The following is a 15,508-nucleotide window of genomic DNA, read 5'->3' on the forward strand; positions in this document are numbered from 1 at the left end:
ATCTCATTGACCCCTGAAATAAGAAATATCATACAAGTCATAATCACAGTTTCACAAATGAGAAATAATAAATATAAAGCAGAGAAACTAAACATATGCTGTGACAAATTAGCTAGGAAAATCTATCCAGCTTCAGCTGGAAGCATCCTTTAGAAAAACAAAACACCAACCAAACCCCTGAATGAGCAGCCTCCGTGGCTTCTTGTAGGACATTACTGGTTTTGTAAATGCACTTGTCCATATATGGCCCCGGTGGGTTCACTGAGCCAGTTGGCCTGTGGAAGCCTGCGGACAGGGCTTAGCTGGGAAGACAATCGGGGGATTTGGACAAGACCACGTCCACCATTCAACGCATCGCTGTCTAACCTCCCCTTGTCCATTAGATCATATCTGGGTCAAAGAGCACCCAAAGATGGGACCCCCTTGGCCAGCACACAAAAGCTATTCAGTGCCAGATTCGCATTCATTCCAGCTCCCTCTCACATGGCTGGGAGGGTCACATGACCTGAAGTGAGCCCCAGCAGCCCAGGGTGCCAGCCGGGACGCTTCTTAATGATGCGGAGAGAAAAGGAGGCACCTTTAATATGATCAGATGGCCTTACAAATGCAAGCTGGAGTCTGGATGCCACTCAGTCCTCCTACAATCTATGTTTGACAGTGAAATATGATTGTTGCTTTGTGTACGTTAAAGCTTAGGAGAGAGAATGGGCAGAAAAGGATTAGTTCACTCCAGCCAGTGATGCTGGCAATAGAAGAAACAGTAAAGTTCTCTCTCCCTCTGTCACACATAAACCCGCACCAAAACCCCCCAAAACGCTGCGATAGTACAGATGCAAAACTAAACATTATTATTATTATTATTATTATTATTGACATATTCCAAATTATACAGGTGTTTTACCAACTTTCTTTATAATCTAAAGAAACACAGTAAAATGTAGCAATGACTAACATAGCTTCATTTTACTTTGACATTTTCATTTGACATGTGTGACTCATGTTATTTAAATAAATATTTTCTTGCGTCCTAGTTCTGCAACACAATTACAGTGAACTGACAAAGGTGCATATCACTGTTTGTATGCAACAAGTACTGCACTTGAACTGGATGATAGAGGCACGCTCCCATATACACAACCAGACATCATTTTACACACACCCCAAATCCCAGGAACACTGTGTAGTGTCGTAGTGGCTTGCCTGCTGTTTGTTCAGATGATTCCTCCAAGTCCTATGCAAAGAGCCCAGGCCGACAGCAGAGAGCTCACTCACTCTGCACGGCCTGTGCTTTGTATTCCCCACTCGTCTGCTTGCTGGAGGAAACGAGAGCAGAGACTCTTTTGTTTCAGTCCGTTTCTTCCCCAGATGGTAGTTAATGCAGGCTGTGGTGGCAGTGTCCGCAAAGCTAATGCTACAGTACCTGTGCCACTCTCCCAGCGTAAGCAAGAGAACTGTTTTTTTTCCAACTGCAAGAAACACAAATGTTCATGGCTACGGTTGATATCTTTTTTTTTTTTTTTGCTCACTCACCCTGGACAACCACGGCTAATGTCTGAACTGCAGGGGGTGCTAAAATGAGCCCCTTCAAACGTCCGAGTCAACGCTAATGTGCATAAGACATTTTGGAAGTGTACAAAAATTGGCCTGAAACGAACAACTTAGGGTTTCAATAGGGTATCAACTTTTTACCATTGGTTAAAGGTATTATGTGATTTGTTAAAGTGTTTAATTGATCCATTTATTATGTGCTCATATAAAAGTACAGAAGCACATAAAGTTACATTTCAGAAAGGGAAAACAAAGCCATGGCGATCTCACCTCTCTACACACAGACTTCAGACTGTTGGCACCATATATACATTGTCCCCTCCATCTCTGCAATAGAAGGACACAAAAAGAGGCTAACCTGCCCTTAAATACAAGCAGAACAAATGCATCAATAAAAAAAAATCATTTATAAAATGGCACGACTGAGGTAGGCCTTTTGTTAGTTGACATTAAGGCCTACAACTTTCAGTAAGCAGGTAAAAGACATGAAAAGCCAGACAAACTTAAGTCCACTTTTTATTTTTTTTCTAACTGCAGATTTAAGGAGTACAACTGAACATTGTTATTTGATGAAACTCATAAATAAAAATACAAAAAAAAAACAAAAAAAAACCCAAAAAACCCACACTACAAAACAATCTACTGTTAGTAGGATGTAAAAAAATCTCTCACTATTAAAGGCACACAATTTACTCAGTAACAACATTGAGAAGAAACCTGCAGCATTAAATCTCTTTAATTTCTTTATTTTTTCCACACTCCATCAGAGAACACTGAAATGTTACAAAGAGATGTGTCGGATCCTACACAGAAAGAAAAACCACATCAGAAACTGATGCCGATATCTGTAGCACAATTGGCAGAAAATAGTGCTACAAAAATGTTGCTGGAAAAGACAAAAGGACCTTCGCAAAGCTTAATGCAAATTAAAATTTTTACAATTGACGACAAACAGAAAAAAAGACAAAAACAAAATTGGGCACCTTCTAAGATTAGGCTAAGATTAGGTGCTGAGGTAGACGTAACTATAACAATTCAAATAATTATAAAAACACTATTTTTTAGTACAGAGCAACGACTGGCACTTGTGCTGTCACGACAAGGAAGAAAAACACATAAGCCCAAAAAGGGGAGGGGGGGTTTACAGTAAAGGGAGTGCGAGGTGGGGGGGATAGAGAGAGCCAGAGAGAAAGAATGAGATCGGGAGAGAGAGCAAAGACAGAGGGAGAGGAGAGAGAGAGAGATGCTTTGTTACATAAAAAAAGCTTTGTTAGGCTTGGTCCGACAGGGCAATTGGTCCTCAGTGCTAATTTAAAAAAAAAAAAAAAAAAAAAAGACAATGTCTCAGAACTTTGTTACTCAGACAGTTTAGTCTAGACGTAAGTGGCACATGCATGGCAACACGGCATGAAATGGCTACTCTTTCTAAAACACCACACGCCAACACAGTGAGCCAACTCCAGGGATGCCAGGATGACTGACTTTACTGTCTCTTTACATGCACCGACAATGTAAGTACTCTTAAAAAGAAAGAAAGCAAGAACGTTATGCTGGGGCAGAAAATCTCAGTAAAACATCAGAGTCAACGTGAAAAGGCATCATCATTAGCTTTAATCAGCAAACCTGTTGCTGACATTCAAACAACTGAAGAAACAGTGCCCAAATGTGACTCTCAGAACAGAAATGCCTACACTGTTAGATAATCATCGAGACAAATGCACATATTTCAAAGCAAGGAATGTTCATCTTAAAATTCCTTTCAAATTGTATACAAAACACTGCAACAATACAGAATTTAATATTTAGTCATTAATGAAAAAAGCAGACCATAAAATGATCCAAAATAGCTCTTTTAATTGGACATTGTTAATAGGGATTTAGCCTCCTCCTGGGGAGACAGGCAGGATCTGTTCATTGTGGCATCCCTGGAGCCCTAGAGACACCAGTTATTTTCTTTTGAAAATACAGAAACTAAGCAGATATAGATGGACAATTCCTTGAACAATTCATTTAGGCACAAATATTACAGAAACATCAGAATAACATTGAGGGAAGAACTATATCAATGCCAAAATCTTTTAACCATATATAGAGAAAAGTGGCATAGAACATTACTATCTGATATTAGTGCATTTGTCACCAATATACGCTCTCTGAAACCCACACACCGACATTCATACCTTTATGCACACACACAAAGGAAAGTAAAACAAAAGTAGAGAAAACAGACACTAGTATGTGGCTTTATATCTCTTATTGTTGCCCCATATTACAAACTCTTTTTTTAATATCTGCTTAATATGTGCTGACATTTGCCACTCATACAAAAACAATATTATTTCTGCCTTTGACACTGAGCTACTTATGCTTGCTTTGAATCTCACATGGGATCAAAAGAGTCCCAACTCACAGTGTTTTCCAGGATATAACAAGACATAAAACAGTTACACCCCCGGCCCCTCTATGTCTCCCCCCCCCTTTAGCAACTTCAAGTAAAGAAATAAAATGTTGGCAACATGATTGTTTGAAATCTTGTGTGCAATGTAACTGATCATTGGCATCACATTTAATTTCTCTCTCTCTCTCTCTCTCTCTCTCATAAAGGAGTTTGTGGCTGATTTAGTCCTTCACCTACAATGTATTGACATTCAGAAAGCAACACTTACCACCACTTATTCACACATTTATGTCCAACATTACCAAAGAGGAGCAAGGCAAACAATTCAAACCAGGAAAGAATCATGTCAAACAAAACAAAATAAAAAAAATGTACAAAGATTTGCCCTGCTGAAACCTCGACAAATGGAAAAGGGACCGACACTCAATACAAAAATATCACAATTTTATATATCAAATGGCCTCTGTTGGCTCTTGCTCAGGACTACACTCATATAAAGAGAAGCTGACCGACAGGATTTAGTTTTTTTTCCTTCCTTTCATCTCCGATTACCACTTGCAGCCCCAATTGTCCAACGCACAATGCACCTCTGCATATGACCTGTTCTTCACGGTTCAGGCTTAGTGAACCATCTTTTTTTTTTTTTTTTTTTTCACATTACAAAACTACAATTCTATTCACATATTTTCAAGTTTAACTTTTTTTTTTTTTACTTTAAAGTACTACACTCCATCAATTCCATACATACCTCCCATATCAATGCTTTCCCCAAACTTAAGGCTTCTAAATCTCTTCTCTGCTCTTAACTAAAAGGTTGGGGGGTGAGGGGGGGGGACTGTATGAGAAAATAATTGCTTGTCTTTTCTGTTTAATTATCACTATCAAATTTTATCCTTTATATGTTACTTACAAATCTCAACAGATAATGCTTGAAAGCATGAGATGAAACGTTGCAATAATGCAAAACTTTAACACAAAAATGTGCTTTTGCAAATGAAAATAAAACAAGAAATAAAACAAAACTTAGAGGTAGCTTACAAAAAAATGACCACACCCACAAGCTCTTAAACAAGTAGGGTTAATAAATTTTTTTTTAAAAAAAAATACCAATTTTGGTAACAAAGATGCAATAATCTCTCTTCATCGTGGCACTTCTGAGTACATATCATATTTCACATCTCCTCCGTGAAACATAGCAGGCAGACACATGCGTTCACAATCAAATATACAAAAAAAAGAGAAGAGACGACAAACGAAACAAAGGAAAAATTAAAAACGCAAGCACATGAGGTCACAAAAAACGAGGTAATTCAAGTACAATGTGCTGAGATAAATCAAGGTAAAATAGGAGACACAGACAAAGCAAAGGACCAAACCCATATGAAGAGCTGATCTGTTCTGTTATGGCAGCCCTCCAGGCTGGACAGACCAGACCTCATAGCACAGGTGAAACTCTTCTTCACTAACTGTTCAGATATGCGGGGACTAGTCCGGTATGTCACAGTGCGCTTTAGTGTCCAGGTCACTGGCAAAAGCAGCTTTAGTCATTATTTTGGTCTCTATATCAGAACAGCATAAACAGTTGATTAGATTTCTAGTAGGTAATGGACATGCGCAGTGTACTGCCGAATTTCATTTCAGAACTTAATGGCAATGATGACGTTGTGTTAGTCTGATTTCTTTACCGGGCAAGTACTTAATAAAAATGAAATAATGAAATAAATGTGAGAACAAGCAAGAAAAGAACCCAAAGTGTCAAGTTATTATTCCATAGAAACGTACAGTGTGTGCTGCAATGGAAATCCAATGAGGGCAGAAGAATGGCGAGACGTGGCACTCAGCAATGTCAGAGAAGAAACATCAAACAGAAACTGTTGTCGTAACGTGGATTTGTAATATGCGCAATGAAGCTGTTGACAGCTATGCTGCAGAAGTAGAGATTATGTAGAGAAACTGAAATCACATTTATGAATGGAACATTGAGAGCTTAGCTGATCTGTATGCTGGTTAAACCAATAAACCCTTAATGAATGTAAATTATTCAGGAAGACTCTACCCACTGAGTGTCTATGGTACATCAATAAAGATGCTCTCTTTGAAGCTTTTGTCTCAGTTCCCCAAAAGCAGAACCAACACACATGACCACCTGTATTGCAATTCAGATGCATCTTACTCAAAAAGTATTCAAAAGTATCTTACTGGCAGATGTAAGTGCTTGTTACACCAACCCCTGGTATGTCACATCTAAGTTCAAGGAGGTGAACAGTTATTAACGAGGAAAAGGGGTAGTATCCCACTTCAAGTTTAAAGAGTGAAACAGTATTATACTAAGAGGAAACAGGAGAGGACATCATTTTTAAGAGCCCTCCATGAGACAGTGGGAGAATCCTAAACTCCATGTGTGCGTGTTTTTGTGTGTGTGTCTGGCATGAAGATGAGCAGTACTGCATGACCTCAGTGTGTAGAGCAGACTTCCTGTTTGAGATGCTGCTTCCCGTGAGCAGATGAGTACTCCACAAGGTGCCATTACAACACAACAGAACGCAACACCACAACGGGGACTCACCAATGACGAAGCCATACTAAACGGGTAAGAATTTTTTTCTGTGTCCTTGTATTCCTGTCTCTCTATGTCACATCCTCTCCCACGTTGCTTTGCCCAGCCCCCTCCGACAAAAATGTGCCCAACCCCCCTTCCCCCACTGTTCGCTTCCTCCAACTACATCCTCCTGCATTCCAAACTGACTGCCTAACCACGCTTCCGGCCGCTGGCCCAGTGGGCCTCCCCGCCCCAACCCTGCCCCTTGCCCCACCCTCCTGGTGGACGTGCATCCCCCTGCACCCCACTTCAAACATAGCACAGATACAGGTAGGTCTTCTCTATCCTCCAGTCTGGGGGGATGTCCTCGGGCTTGTGGCCCTTCATGTGCTTCTGCATGGCCGACAGGCTGGGGCAGTACTCGAGGCAGATGGTGCACTGGTAGGGCGAGGCGCCGTTGTGCGTGCGCAGGTGCTTGATCATGGCCGAGTAGTCCCGCGAGCGCTGGTGGCACAGCTTACACTCGAACGGCTTCTCACCTGCGGGGATGGGAGACAGGGTCAGAGGAGCAGAGGCGCCAGCAGTGCCCAGCAAAACGCCAAGGACACACCCCTGGCACACTTACGCACTCAAGCACGCTGGGTTTAAAAGAAACCCTCTGGAGTTGCTAAATATGTGATACTAATGTGCTAAATGAGGGAGAGGATAGTTTCTGAGCGAAGGGTGCTGGGAGACAGCACAGGTAGGACACTAATGATATTTAGCTTCAACTGGTCAGAAAAACAAACAGTTCATCTGCATCTTCTAGCTCTTTCATCTACATGCAGTGTAGGTAGAACACCTGTTTAACTAAATAAATGGGTGCACAATTTTTGAATAGCTTTTGTATAGCTAACCATTTTTCTTTCAATGTAAGGATTCAGAGAAACAATACCTAGTGACAGTAACAGAACATTAAGCTCCATTTAGTCTGGCAGCAACAAATAAATCATCCAAATATTGACCTTTAAAATATGTCACTGGAAAATGTAAAGATGCTCCACTCATCTTTACATTTTCCAGTGACAAATGTTGACCTTTAAAATATGTCACTGGAAAATGTAAAGATGAGTGGAGAACAAACCCAGAGTCTGTACTTCTCAGTTTGGCGAGCTCGTCTACGCCCTGTGCTCCACTGCTAGCGGACCGGACCAGCCGTGACCCGGGTGGGAGGTGCAAGGTCACACCCGCCTGTGGCTGTTCATGTAAACGGCTCTAACGAGGCGGCCATTAAATCCTCGGGAGGCGATGGTGGTGGTGTACTTTAACTGCACTGTAAACAGGGTGGCCTCGGATAACCAGGCAATAATGAATTGCAAATGGAGCTTGGATATTGATCGGCCATTGACAGCACGGGCCGGCCGCATCGATGCTCCGTCACGCGGCTCTCTTTTGTGCGAGCTGGCCTTTGACTGAAAGCTTGTCACTGCCCTTGTTATCTCAGTCATGCCCGGCTCCACCAGCCAGGCCTGGACTGACCAACAAGGGAAAAAAAGCCAATCATTTGACAGGCTGCCTTGATAGAAGGGTTTAAGGGCAGTCCAGGCGAGCGCAGTGGGGAGGAGAAGGCCGGGCCTCAGTGGACGGGGAGAGACCCCAGGCTCAGCGCTACAGTCCTAATCCCCTTGTCATGGGGAGAGCTGACAGCACAGGAAATACTGTTGCCCTTTGGTGAGGGCCTTATAGAAGAACTTCGAATCAATCAGACATCTTAACAGCAACACAGAAGAGCTCTGGCAACCATCATGTCGCAGGCCAAAGGCTAACACGCGAGAGCGATACAAGTGCATGTCTACTGCCCGAGAAGAGCAAGGGCGTTCACTGCAAATGACCCATCCTTGCGCATCGGTGTGCCAGCGTCCCAACTAGCCAAGCACATCGAGTCACATTGGCTGGCAGCCGTAAACGCGTTTTTGCTTCAGGAGGGGCCGAAGACCAGTAGACAGGCAGAGGCGGGCCATACCTGTGTGCACACGGTAGTGGGTCTCCAGCTGGTGCTTGAGGCTGAACTTCTTGCCACAGCCGTTGCACTCATAGGGCTTCTCCCCAGTGTGGATGCGCTTGTGGCCCTTCAGTGTACTCTCGTCCCGGAAGCAGCTCCCGCAGAACTCGCATTCGAACGGGTGGTCACCTGCCACACGGACACACGGGAGACGCCGCACTTTAGCACATGTTTGTGGGGCTTGAGGTGATTGTTTCATAGGTTTTCATAGGTGTTTATAGGGCATTATTATTTACTGGGAAAAATTGTAACCTGCAACATTTGAGATATAGTGGAACATGACAGTTTCACCAATGCGACAAAAATAACATCTCATTTACATATCATGATCCTCTACTCACAGGCCAAGTTTCATCATGGTATTACTGGTGCTCAGGCATGCATGTAATGGATATTCAGATGCCAATAATCAGGGATATTATGATATGCAGGGCGCGCTCTCTTGCCCTTTGTTAATTGCTTTCCTGTGTCTGGCTATCCTCTGCTCATAGATCATTCTCACCCTGTACAGATGCACGACGCTGCCAGGCGTGTAATGTTCTCGATTAATGCATTTCACTACGGTGCTGAAGGTTTAAGTCATTGTGAATGACCTACGTGTTTCATTATCTGGCTGTCCGAGCGGCACCGTGCCGACGAATAAATTGCGTTTCTCGTTATGTACTGTCATGCTCAGCCTCTCGCCACCCCCGTTACGAGACAGTGTCAATTTCCTCGGGCAGGTTCGGAGCGAGCAGCACCTAAATGCTCCACACATTTTACACTCGCTCGGCTATTTGGGCTAAAATGTCACTGCTTTGTGTTCGACGAACTATCTCGGACTAATGGGAGAAGAGAATGTAAATAAATAAATAAATAAATCAAGAATAGGAAAAAAACAGAGTGGTGGCTCGGGAAAAAAAAAAAAAAATCAATAAAAGTGACGGTCTTTATTTGTCTGCATGAAGCTATCTGTGGCTCGCGCTGTAAGACATTGTGCTCTTTCTAGCGTCTCTGCCGCTGCAGAGCGCGCAATCCATCACCGTCTGCGTCTGGGCTCCGGCACGCGACAGGAATAGTAATCCCGCCAAATTCACCTGACTTTAATTGCGACTAAGCCTGCGCTTCAATCAGAGACATCTGTGCCGAGCCCAAAGAAAGCTCCTCGCTGCAAATGCCCCAGAGTTCAATTCAGTGGCTTGCTCTCACAATCAGTACAAGCATCTTTAATCTTTATTTGGCAGAATAATTGGTGACAGCTCGCACTTGATACTACAGGGCATGAATTCATATATCTAACACAAGGCATTATTTTAGGCCGCTGGCTTCGTGTAAATGCAGTGTTTTGCCGCCACAGACATAAGCCAATCTGCTTATCAAATTTCGCAGCGACGCTAGGGCTTGGCGGGGCTTAGTTTCCTTAGGAATACATTAAGCCTGGAGGCAGTAAAGATACAAGGTGATAGATCAAGAGGCTGCCACAGATCCTGGTTCTGTGTTCCCCCTCCATGCCCGCAACGCGGTCAGCCATCGGGCAGAGGGAGAGTCTGGGCTGAGGAGGGGGGTGATGGGTGGGTGAGGGAAGCTCGGGGGCTGCCACCTGCGTCCCTGGGCCCTGGGGGGATGGGCTGGCTATGGTGGTTGGGGAGGGGGTGGTGTACCTGGCCAGGGTGCATGGGTGCCGCCTGCAGCCTGCCAGGACCACGGCTCAGGGCCCAGTTCATTATGCACTAAGCGGCGTAAATCAGGGATCCATCACTGCCAGGGTCTCGGCTGGCCTGCACTATCAAACACAGCTGCGAACACAAAACACCCGCCGCAGATGGAAAATGGGCTCCGAATAAAACACAAGCGCAGAACAACAACGGAATATTAACGAGGCCCAGCCGGCAGAAGGAGCCCACGCCGAGAGGGAGGGAGGAGGAGAGCGTGCGTGTGAGCAGCCATGATTATTAACCCCCGATGGATGCGAGCCATCGCTCCGACTGTACATGCACTAGTGCACTCTTGTTTGTAGGGGACTTTTATGTTTTTGGTTCTTAATGTCCCAAAGTCTGTAAATAAAGCTTAATAAACCTCAGAATTTTAGGTGCTGTTTTGTACTGGAGCACCGATAGTTCTAGGAATACATAGATCATAAATTTCCAGTAAGCTACAATGTAGGGAAGCATTTTATGCTGAGAGAGAATAATTACAGCATCCAGAGGATTAATGCTGTTTGTGAGTAGGGGTTAATTGTTGGTGAAGCAGAAGCTCTATGGATCACCAGCAGAACATCAGTGTGCTTTTACTGCAGCGATTCCTTCTATGGCATGAGAAAAAATATGAACGAGATTAGGAAGATCAAAGAACGACTAAATATGAGCACTGGCTCTCTTCCCCTACCTCTTGTTTAAAAAAAAAATGAGGGACTTATTTTTAGTGCTTTTGCCTGGGCCAATCGCAATTTTTTTTCCTTCATTTTTAAATCCCTTGACAAAAGCTCCCACATCACATTAAACGGGTGCTTGTGACTGCTCATTGTAATTTGATGCACGCCTACAGAGGAATTGGGTTCAAAGAAGTGCAACGTCACATCTTCTCTCCTTCCCTCTGCCTTGGCCGAGGGGAGAGCCGCGTGTGACATTTGCGCGGGGGGGTGGGGCAGTCGCATCTCCTCCGAGGCCGTGTCCGTTTTGGACGCGTACAGTACTGCTGTCACACCCCCGCCCGCCCCCAAACTGAAGATGGCCTCTGCTCATCTACTCGCTTTCGCTTCAAATATTTATCCCGGCTGAGGCGGGTCCGAGCCTCTCTGACACACAGCCCTGTTATTTAAGGTCAGAGACGGCAAGGGGGGGGGGGGGCGGGAGAGAGAAGGAGCCTTTCGGGAGAAAATGGGATTCATTTCCATCGTCTCATATTCCCCGGCGTAGAATGGGGGCTGCTCCCCGCATCACCTCATCTGTTCGGCAGCGTGTAGGGCTGGCCCGGGCCTGGCGAATAACGGCGCTGTCACAAGGCATCACCATGCGGGGCCCCTCTACTAAATGACCTGTCAGCTCAGACTGCTTCTCTCCAGCAGTATGTGCGGGACATCAAAGGGAAAGCTCCGCAGCACGGATCCAGAGCGCGACGTGGCCGTGACGCGTGGCACACCGTACGCTACAGACGTGCGTCACAGTCACGTCAGGTCAGGTACTGTGAAGCCATCAGGGGCAAGAGATAAAACGGAGAAACTGTGCATCGTGAGAGGTGGATGGATTATGAATCCTCCGTGCTCTGTAGGAAGTTGGAGGGAAAACAAATACTCTGTTTACCAGTCAAACCATCAAAGCAATGCGACTATTTGGGCCATTGTGTAAACTAGGGAGCCTGGGCTCGCTTGTTCATTTACTTTATTTTGGCATCATTTAGGGAACATCTGGACTTTTTTCCCCTTTATCTTTGGGACATAATCCCCTTTGGCATCAACTAGTTTGGTGTGGTGTGCTGGCATTGCGGATGGCTTCGGGGAGTGGGGGTGAGGGGCTGAGACCTGTGTGGGGCAGAGATGGGGGTGAGGGGCTCTGACCTGTGTGGGAGCGGAGGTGGCGTTTGAGCGCCGTGTGGCTGGGGAACGTGCGGTTGCACTCGCTGCAGATGTAGCTGCGAACACCGGCGTGGACCTCCATGTGCTGTTGCAGTGCCGTCTGCGTCTGGAAGCGCTTCCCGCACAAGAGACAGAAGATAGCCATGTCTGATCCTAGAGAACGAGAGAGAGAGAGACAGAGAGAATGTCAGTGAAAGAGAGAGAGACAGAGCCAGATAAAGAGAGAGAAAATGAAACCCCTATTTCAAGTCAGCTGTAAAACTAGGACATCTGTGCGAACAATCTGACATTCACTTGAAATCCCTTTGGTGTGGTTCTGAACCTTGTCTGAGTGTAGCACCACTGTAGCGCTTGCATCAGCTGCACAATCAGATTTGAACAGTGGATGGTTACACTGCAAAAATACTCCAAACGTCCTAGCAGACGAGTAAAGTGGTCACATCCAACTGCGCAGCTGTGATGCAAGGTCAGGTCAACAGCTGGATAAGATTGGTAATCAGTTAAAATTAAAATATTCACCAATGGAAACTATGCACAGCTGCATGCCTAGCTCTATAAAGACACAAGCACATGCACGCGCGCGCACACACACACACACACACACACACACACACACACACTTTTTCAATTACCAGACTCTAGAAAACACTAGGGGAAAGAAGGAGTGTTCCAAGCTCAGCTTCTATTTCATCAGTCAATAATGCATCTTTGGGGCAAAGCTGCCGCTAATTTAAAAATCTATGAGGAGCCCCAACCTCATGTTCATAAACGTGGAAACGTGGATCAATCAGAGAGAGACAGAGAGGCAAGACAGCAGCGGCCACATTCTTAAACCTCAGCGTGGCTGAACTGCTCCGTCTCTGCAAATGGATACTGACAAGGCTTCCTCCTGGCTCTCTGCCTGCCTGCGCTGAGCTCCACCTCTCCCAGCTGCCTGCCTCCATGGCGCCTCTCTCCGGCCTCGCTGCCTCCTGGTCTCCATTCATCAGTAACGCGGGAGGCTGTCAGCGGGTCGCCCAGCGGGATCAGGACGTGCGGAAGCAAGGGTGAGCGACAGGCAGATGCGTCGTAAAAACGCGGGTTCTCGTCCACCACTCGCCCCAGATGCACAGAGAATTTCAGAGATTGATATAAAGTCTAAATGCACAAACGCTCACTAGGGTTTTTGGGCAAGAGAGTTGAAAGGCAGCGGTAAGGGGGAGGGGCAGCGTTAGCAGGGAAGCCAGGCTGGAATGCAGGAGATGGGCTGGGCTGAGCAGGCTTGGGATCTGGACTCTGACCCAGAGGACGCAGAGGTCCTGACAGGGAGGGGGAAACCATATCACCATTGCAGTGCTGTTTGCTTTTTAAATTCCCCATTCCTCTGCCCAGCTAAAATTTGAGGCAGGCTGACAATAACTAGTAAAACCTTTCTAGCACGTCCATTTATGGGGCCAAAAAAGGAATAAATTATTATGCGACTTATTATAACAATATTTTATTGTAACACTGTTGTAACCTGAATCACGGTGCACCATGAGTTGTGGTAAGACAGGTCCCTAGTGAGTGTCATTTTCTAGGTGAGGATCAGCGAGTGGGCATGGACGTGTTTCTGTATGTGCGACCAAACCCCCACAGCAGACAGTCTGGCCTTTTACCTCACTACCTAAACATAACTGGTATGTAATTAGGTAGTGTCACAATAACCTACATTCATGCACCTAATTCACAACACAGAAAGGGTTTATGTGGAAAGTCTACCTTAACACACACACACACACACACACACACACACATGCATGCGCGCACACACCCACACCACCATTGATTAAAATATGATGGATTATAAATGTGAGCGGAAGAAATGGTGTTTCTATCTTTCCGACAACCAGTGGTAGATATTGAGAGTTTCTATGGTAAAATTACTTTAACTGGGGGGGAGGAGGAAAACTATTTTGGGAAGAGAGAGAGAGAGAGAGAGAGAGAGAGAGAGAGAGAGAGAGAGAGAGAGAGATGGCTGATAAAGCACAACCCAGAAAAGGAAGTGCAGTGTCCATCTGATTGGTGTTAGCTGGAATTAAGTGTTCTACTGTGAAGTTTGGGGAGGCAGGAGAAAATGGACTGGCTGTGCGAAGCAGAGAAAAGGAGGCAGAGAGAGAAAGAGAGAGAGGGAAACCCAGCCACCTCCATTACAGTGTAAAATTGAGTCAGACGAAGTGGCGCCTGGACAGAGCAGTCCTCTGCTACAGGAGTTTGGGCATAATTTACCTCCACTCGTATCTATTTGGAAGAGTCTCTTTGCTCCACTTGCTGCATTAAGTTAATGGGCCTGGAGTGGCACTGGCCACTGCTTAATGGCGCCCCCCGCGCCCACTGTTGGCGCGTCAGGCACCTCACTACCTGCTCACGCCCGCCGCTTTACACCCACTACTCGTCTCCTTTGTTTGGGTAATCTACAGGCAGTTGTCAAGGTTGGGGCGAAAATTAAACAGCCCACACCCAAAAAAGCCCAGAGCGATGATTAAATAGAAACGTGTGACGAGAAGTGGGAGAGAGGGGAAAGTGGGAGAGTGGAGCTGGCGAGGCTGTCAGCATGCCCGCGTGCGCTGCACCAGAGGGAGGGCGAACGGGGGGCAGCTGAGCCCACGTGCGCTTTGCTCCGAAGCCAGCGAGACTGTCGCCAATTATCTTGTTTCTCATTTTGGCGGCGCTGATGGAAAACAAACTCCTGCTGCTCTGTCCGTCACCCCGGCAGATGTCACCTGTTGCTGAGTGAAGATCCCTCCACCGTGGTGTGGGAGGAGAGGCGCACCGAGGCTCTGATCTGCGCGAGAGCAAACACAAAAGCGCGGATGCCAGGAGACAGTGCGCGGGGGACCGTGAGCCGCCTGGTGAGACTGTGTGATTAAGCTCCCCATGTGTGGGAACCGGTGGGGGAGACGGGGAATATAACGCACTGCTGGTATATAGTACCTACAGTCTTCCGCGCACCACATGTGCAACTTTGCAGACTGAATGCATTAACTGTACTGTAGTTTTATATACGTTATATATATATATATATATATATATATATATATATATATATATATATATATATATATATATATATATATATTAATATTGTTGCCTTGGCACTGAGAGAGTAGATCTAGAATGTTGCATACATGTGGTAGTCTATGATTGGGTTCGATAGGGCAGGCAGAGACTCGCACCATGCAATGAATCTTATAAGACGGCTAGGGAACAGTGGTCAAGCTGAAAGCTTTATGACGGATGGCGCTCTACGACACCGGGGCACATGGCAAGTGGCCTGTGTACGCGTGCAGAACCTGTCACTCAGAGAGGGGGCGCAGAGCGAGAGTGGGTGCTGCAGCAGGCACCTCCGTGCACGCCCTCGTGGGAGAGGCCCTGCTCAACAGCAGGATGGGGTGAGGGGTCAGCAGGGCCAGC

General features: G+C 45.8%; 1 protein-coding gene across 3 annotated transcripts in view; it reads right to left on the minus strand.

The window, feature by feature from the left end:
- Positions 1-2,051: 2,051 nt before the first annotated feature.
- zbtb16a (zinc finger and BTB domain containing 16a) overlaps positions 2,052-15,508 on the minus strand; it is an 80,735-nt gene continuing 67,278 nt past the window's right edge. For all 3 annotated transcript variants that reach the window (XM_027004194.3, XM_027004211.3, XM_027004204.3), the window contains exons 5-7: positions 12,059-12,229; positions 8,488-8,655; positions 2,052-7,024 (exon numbers count right to left, since the gene is read on the minus strand). In XM_027004194.3, the coding sequence (XP_026859995.2) occupies positions 6,795-7,024; positions 8,488-8,655; positions 12,059-12,229 (569 nt within the window). In that variant the 3' untranslated portion in view covers positions 2,052-6,794. The remainder of the gene's footprint in view (positions 7,025-8,487; positions 8,656-12,058; positions 12,230-15,508) is intronic.

The sequence above is a fragment of the Electrophorus electricus genome, chromosome 8 (assembly GCF_041902795.1).
Source record: "Electrophorus electricus isolate QZ-2024a chromosome 8, ASM4190279v1, whole genome shotgun sequence".
In the NCBI taxonomy this organism is placed as follows: domain Eukaryota; kingdom Metazoa; phylum Chordata; class Actinopteri; order Gymnotiformes; family Gymnotidae; genus Electrophorus; species Electrophorus electricus.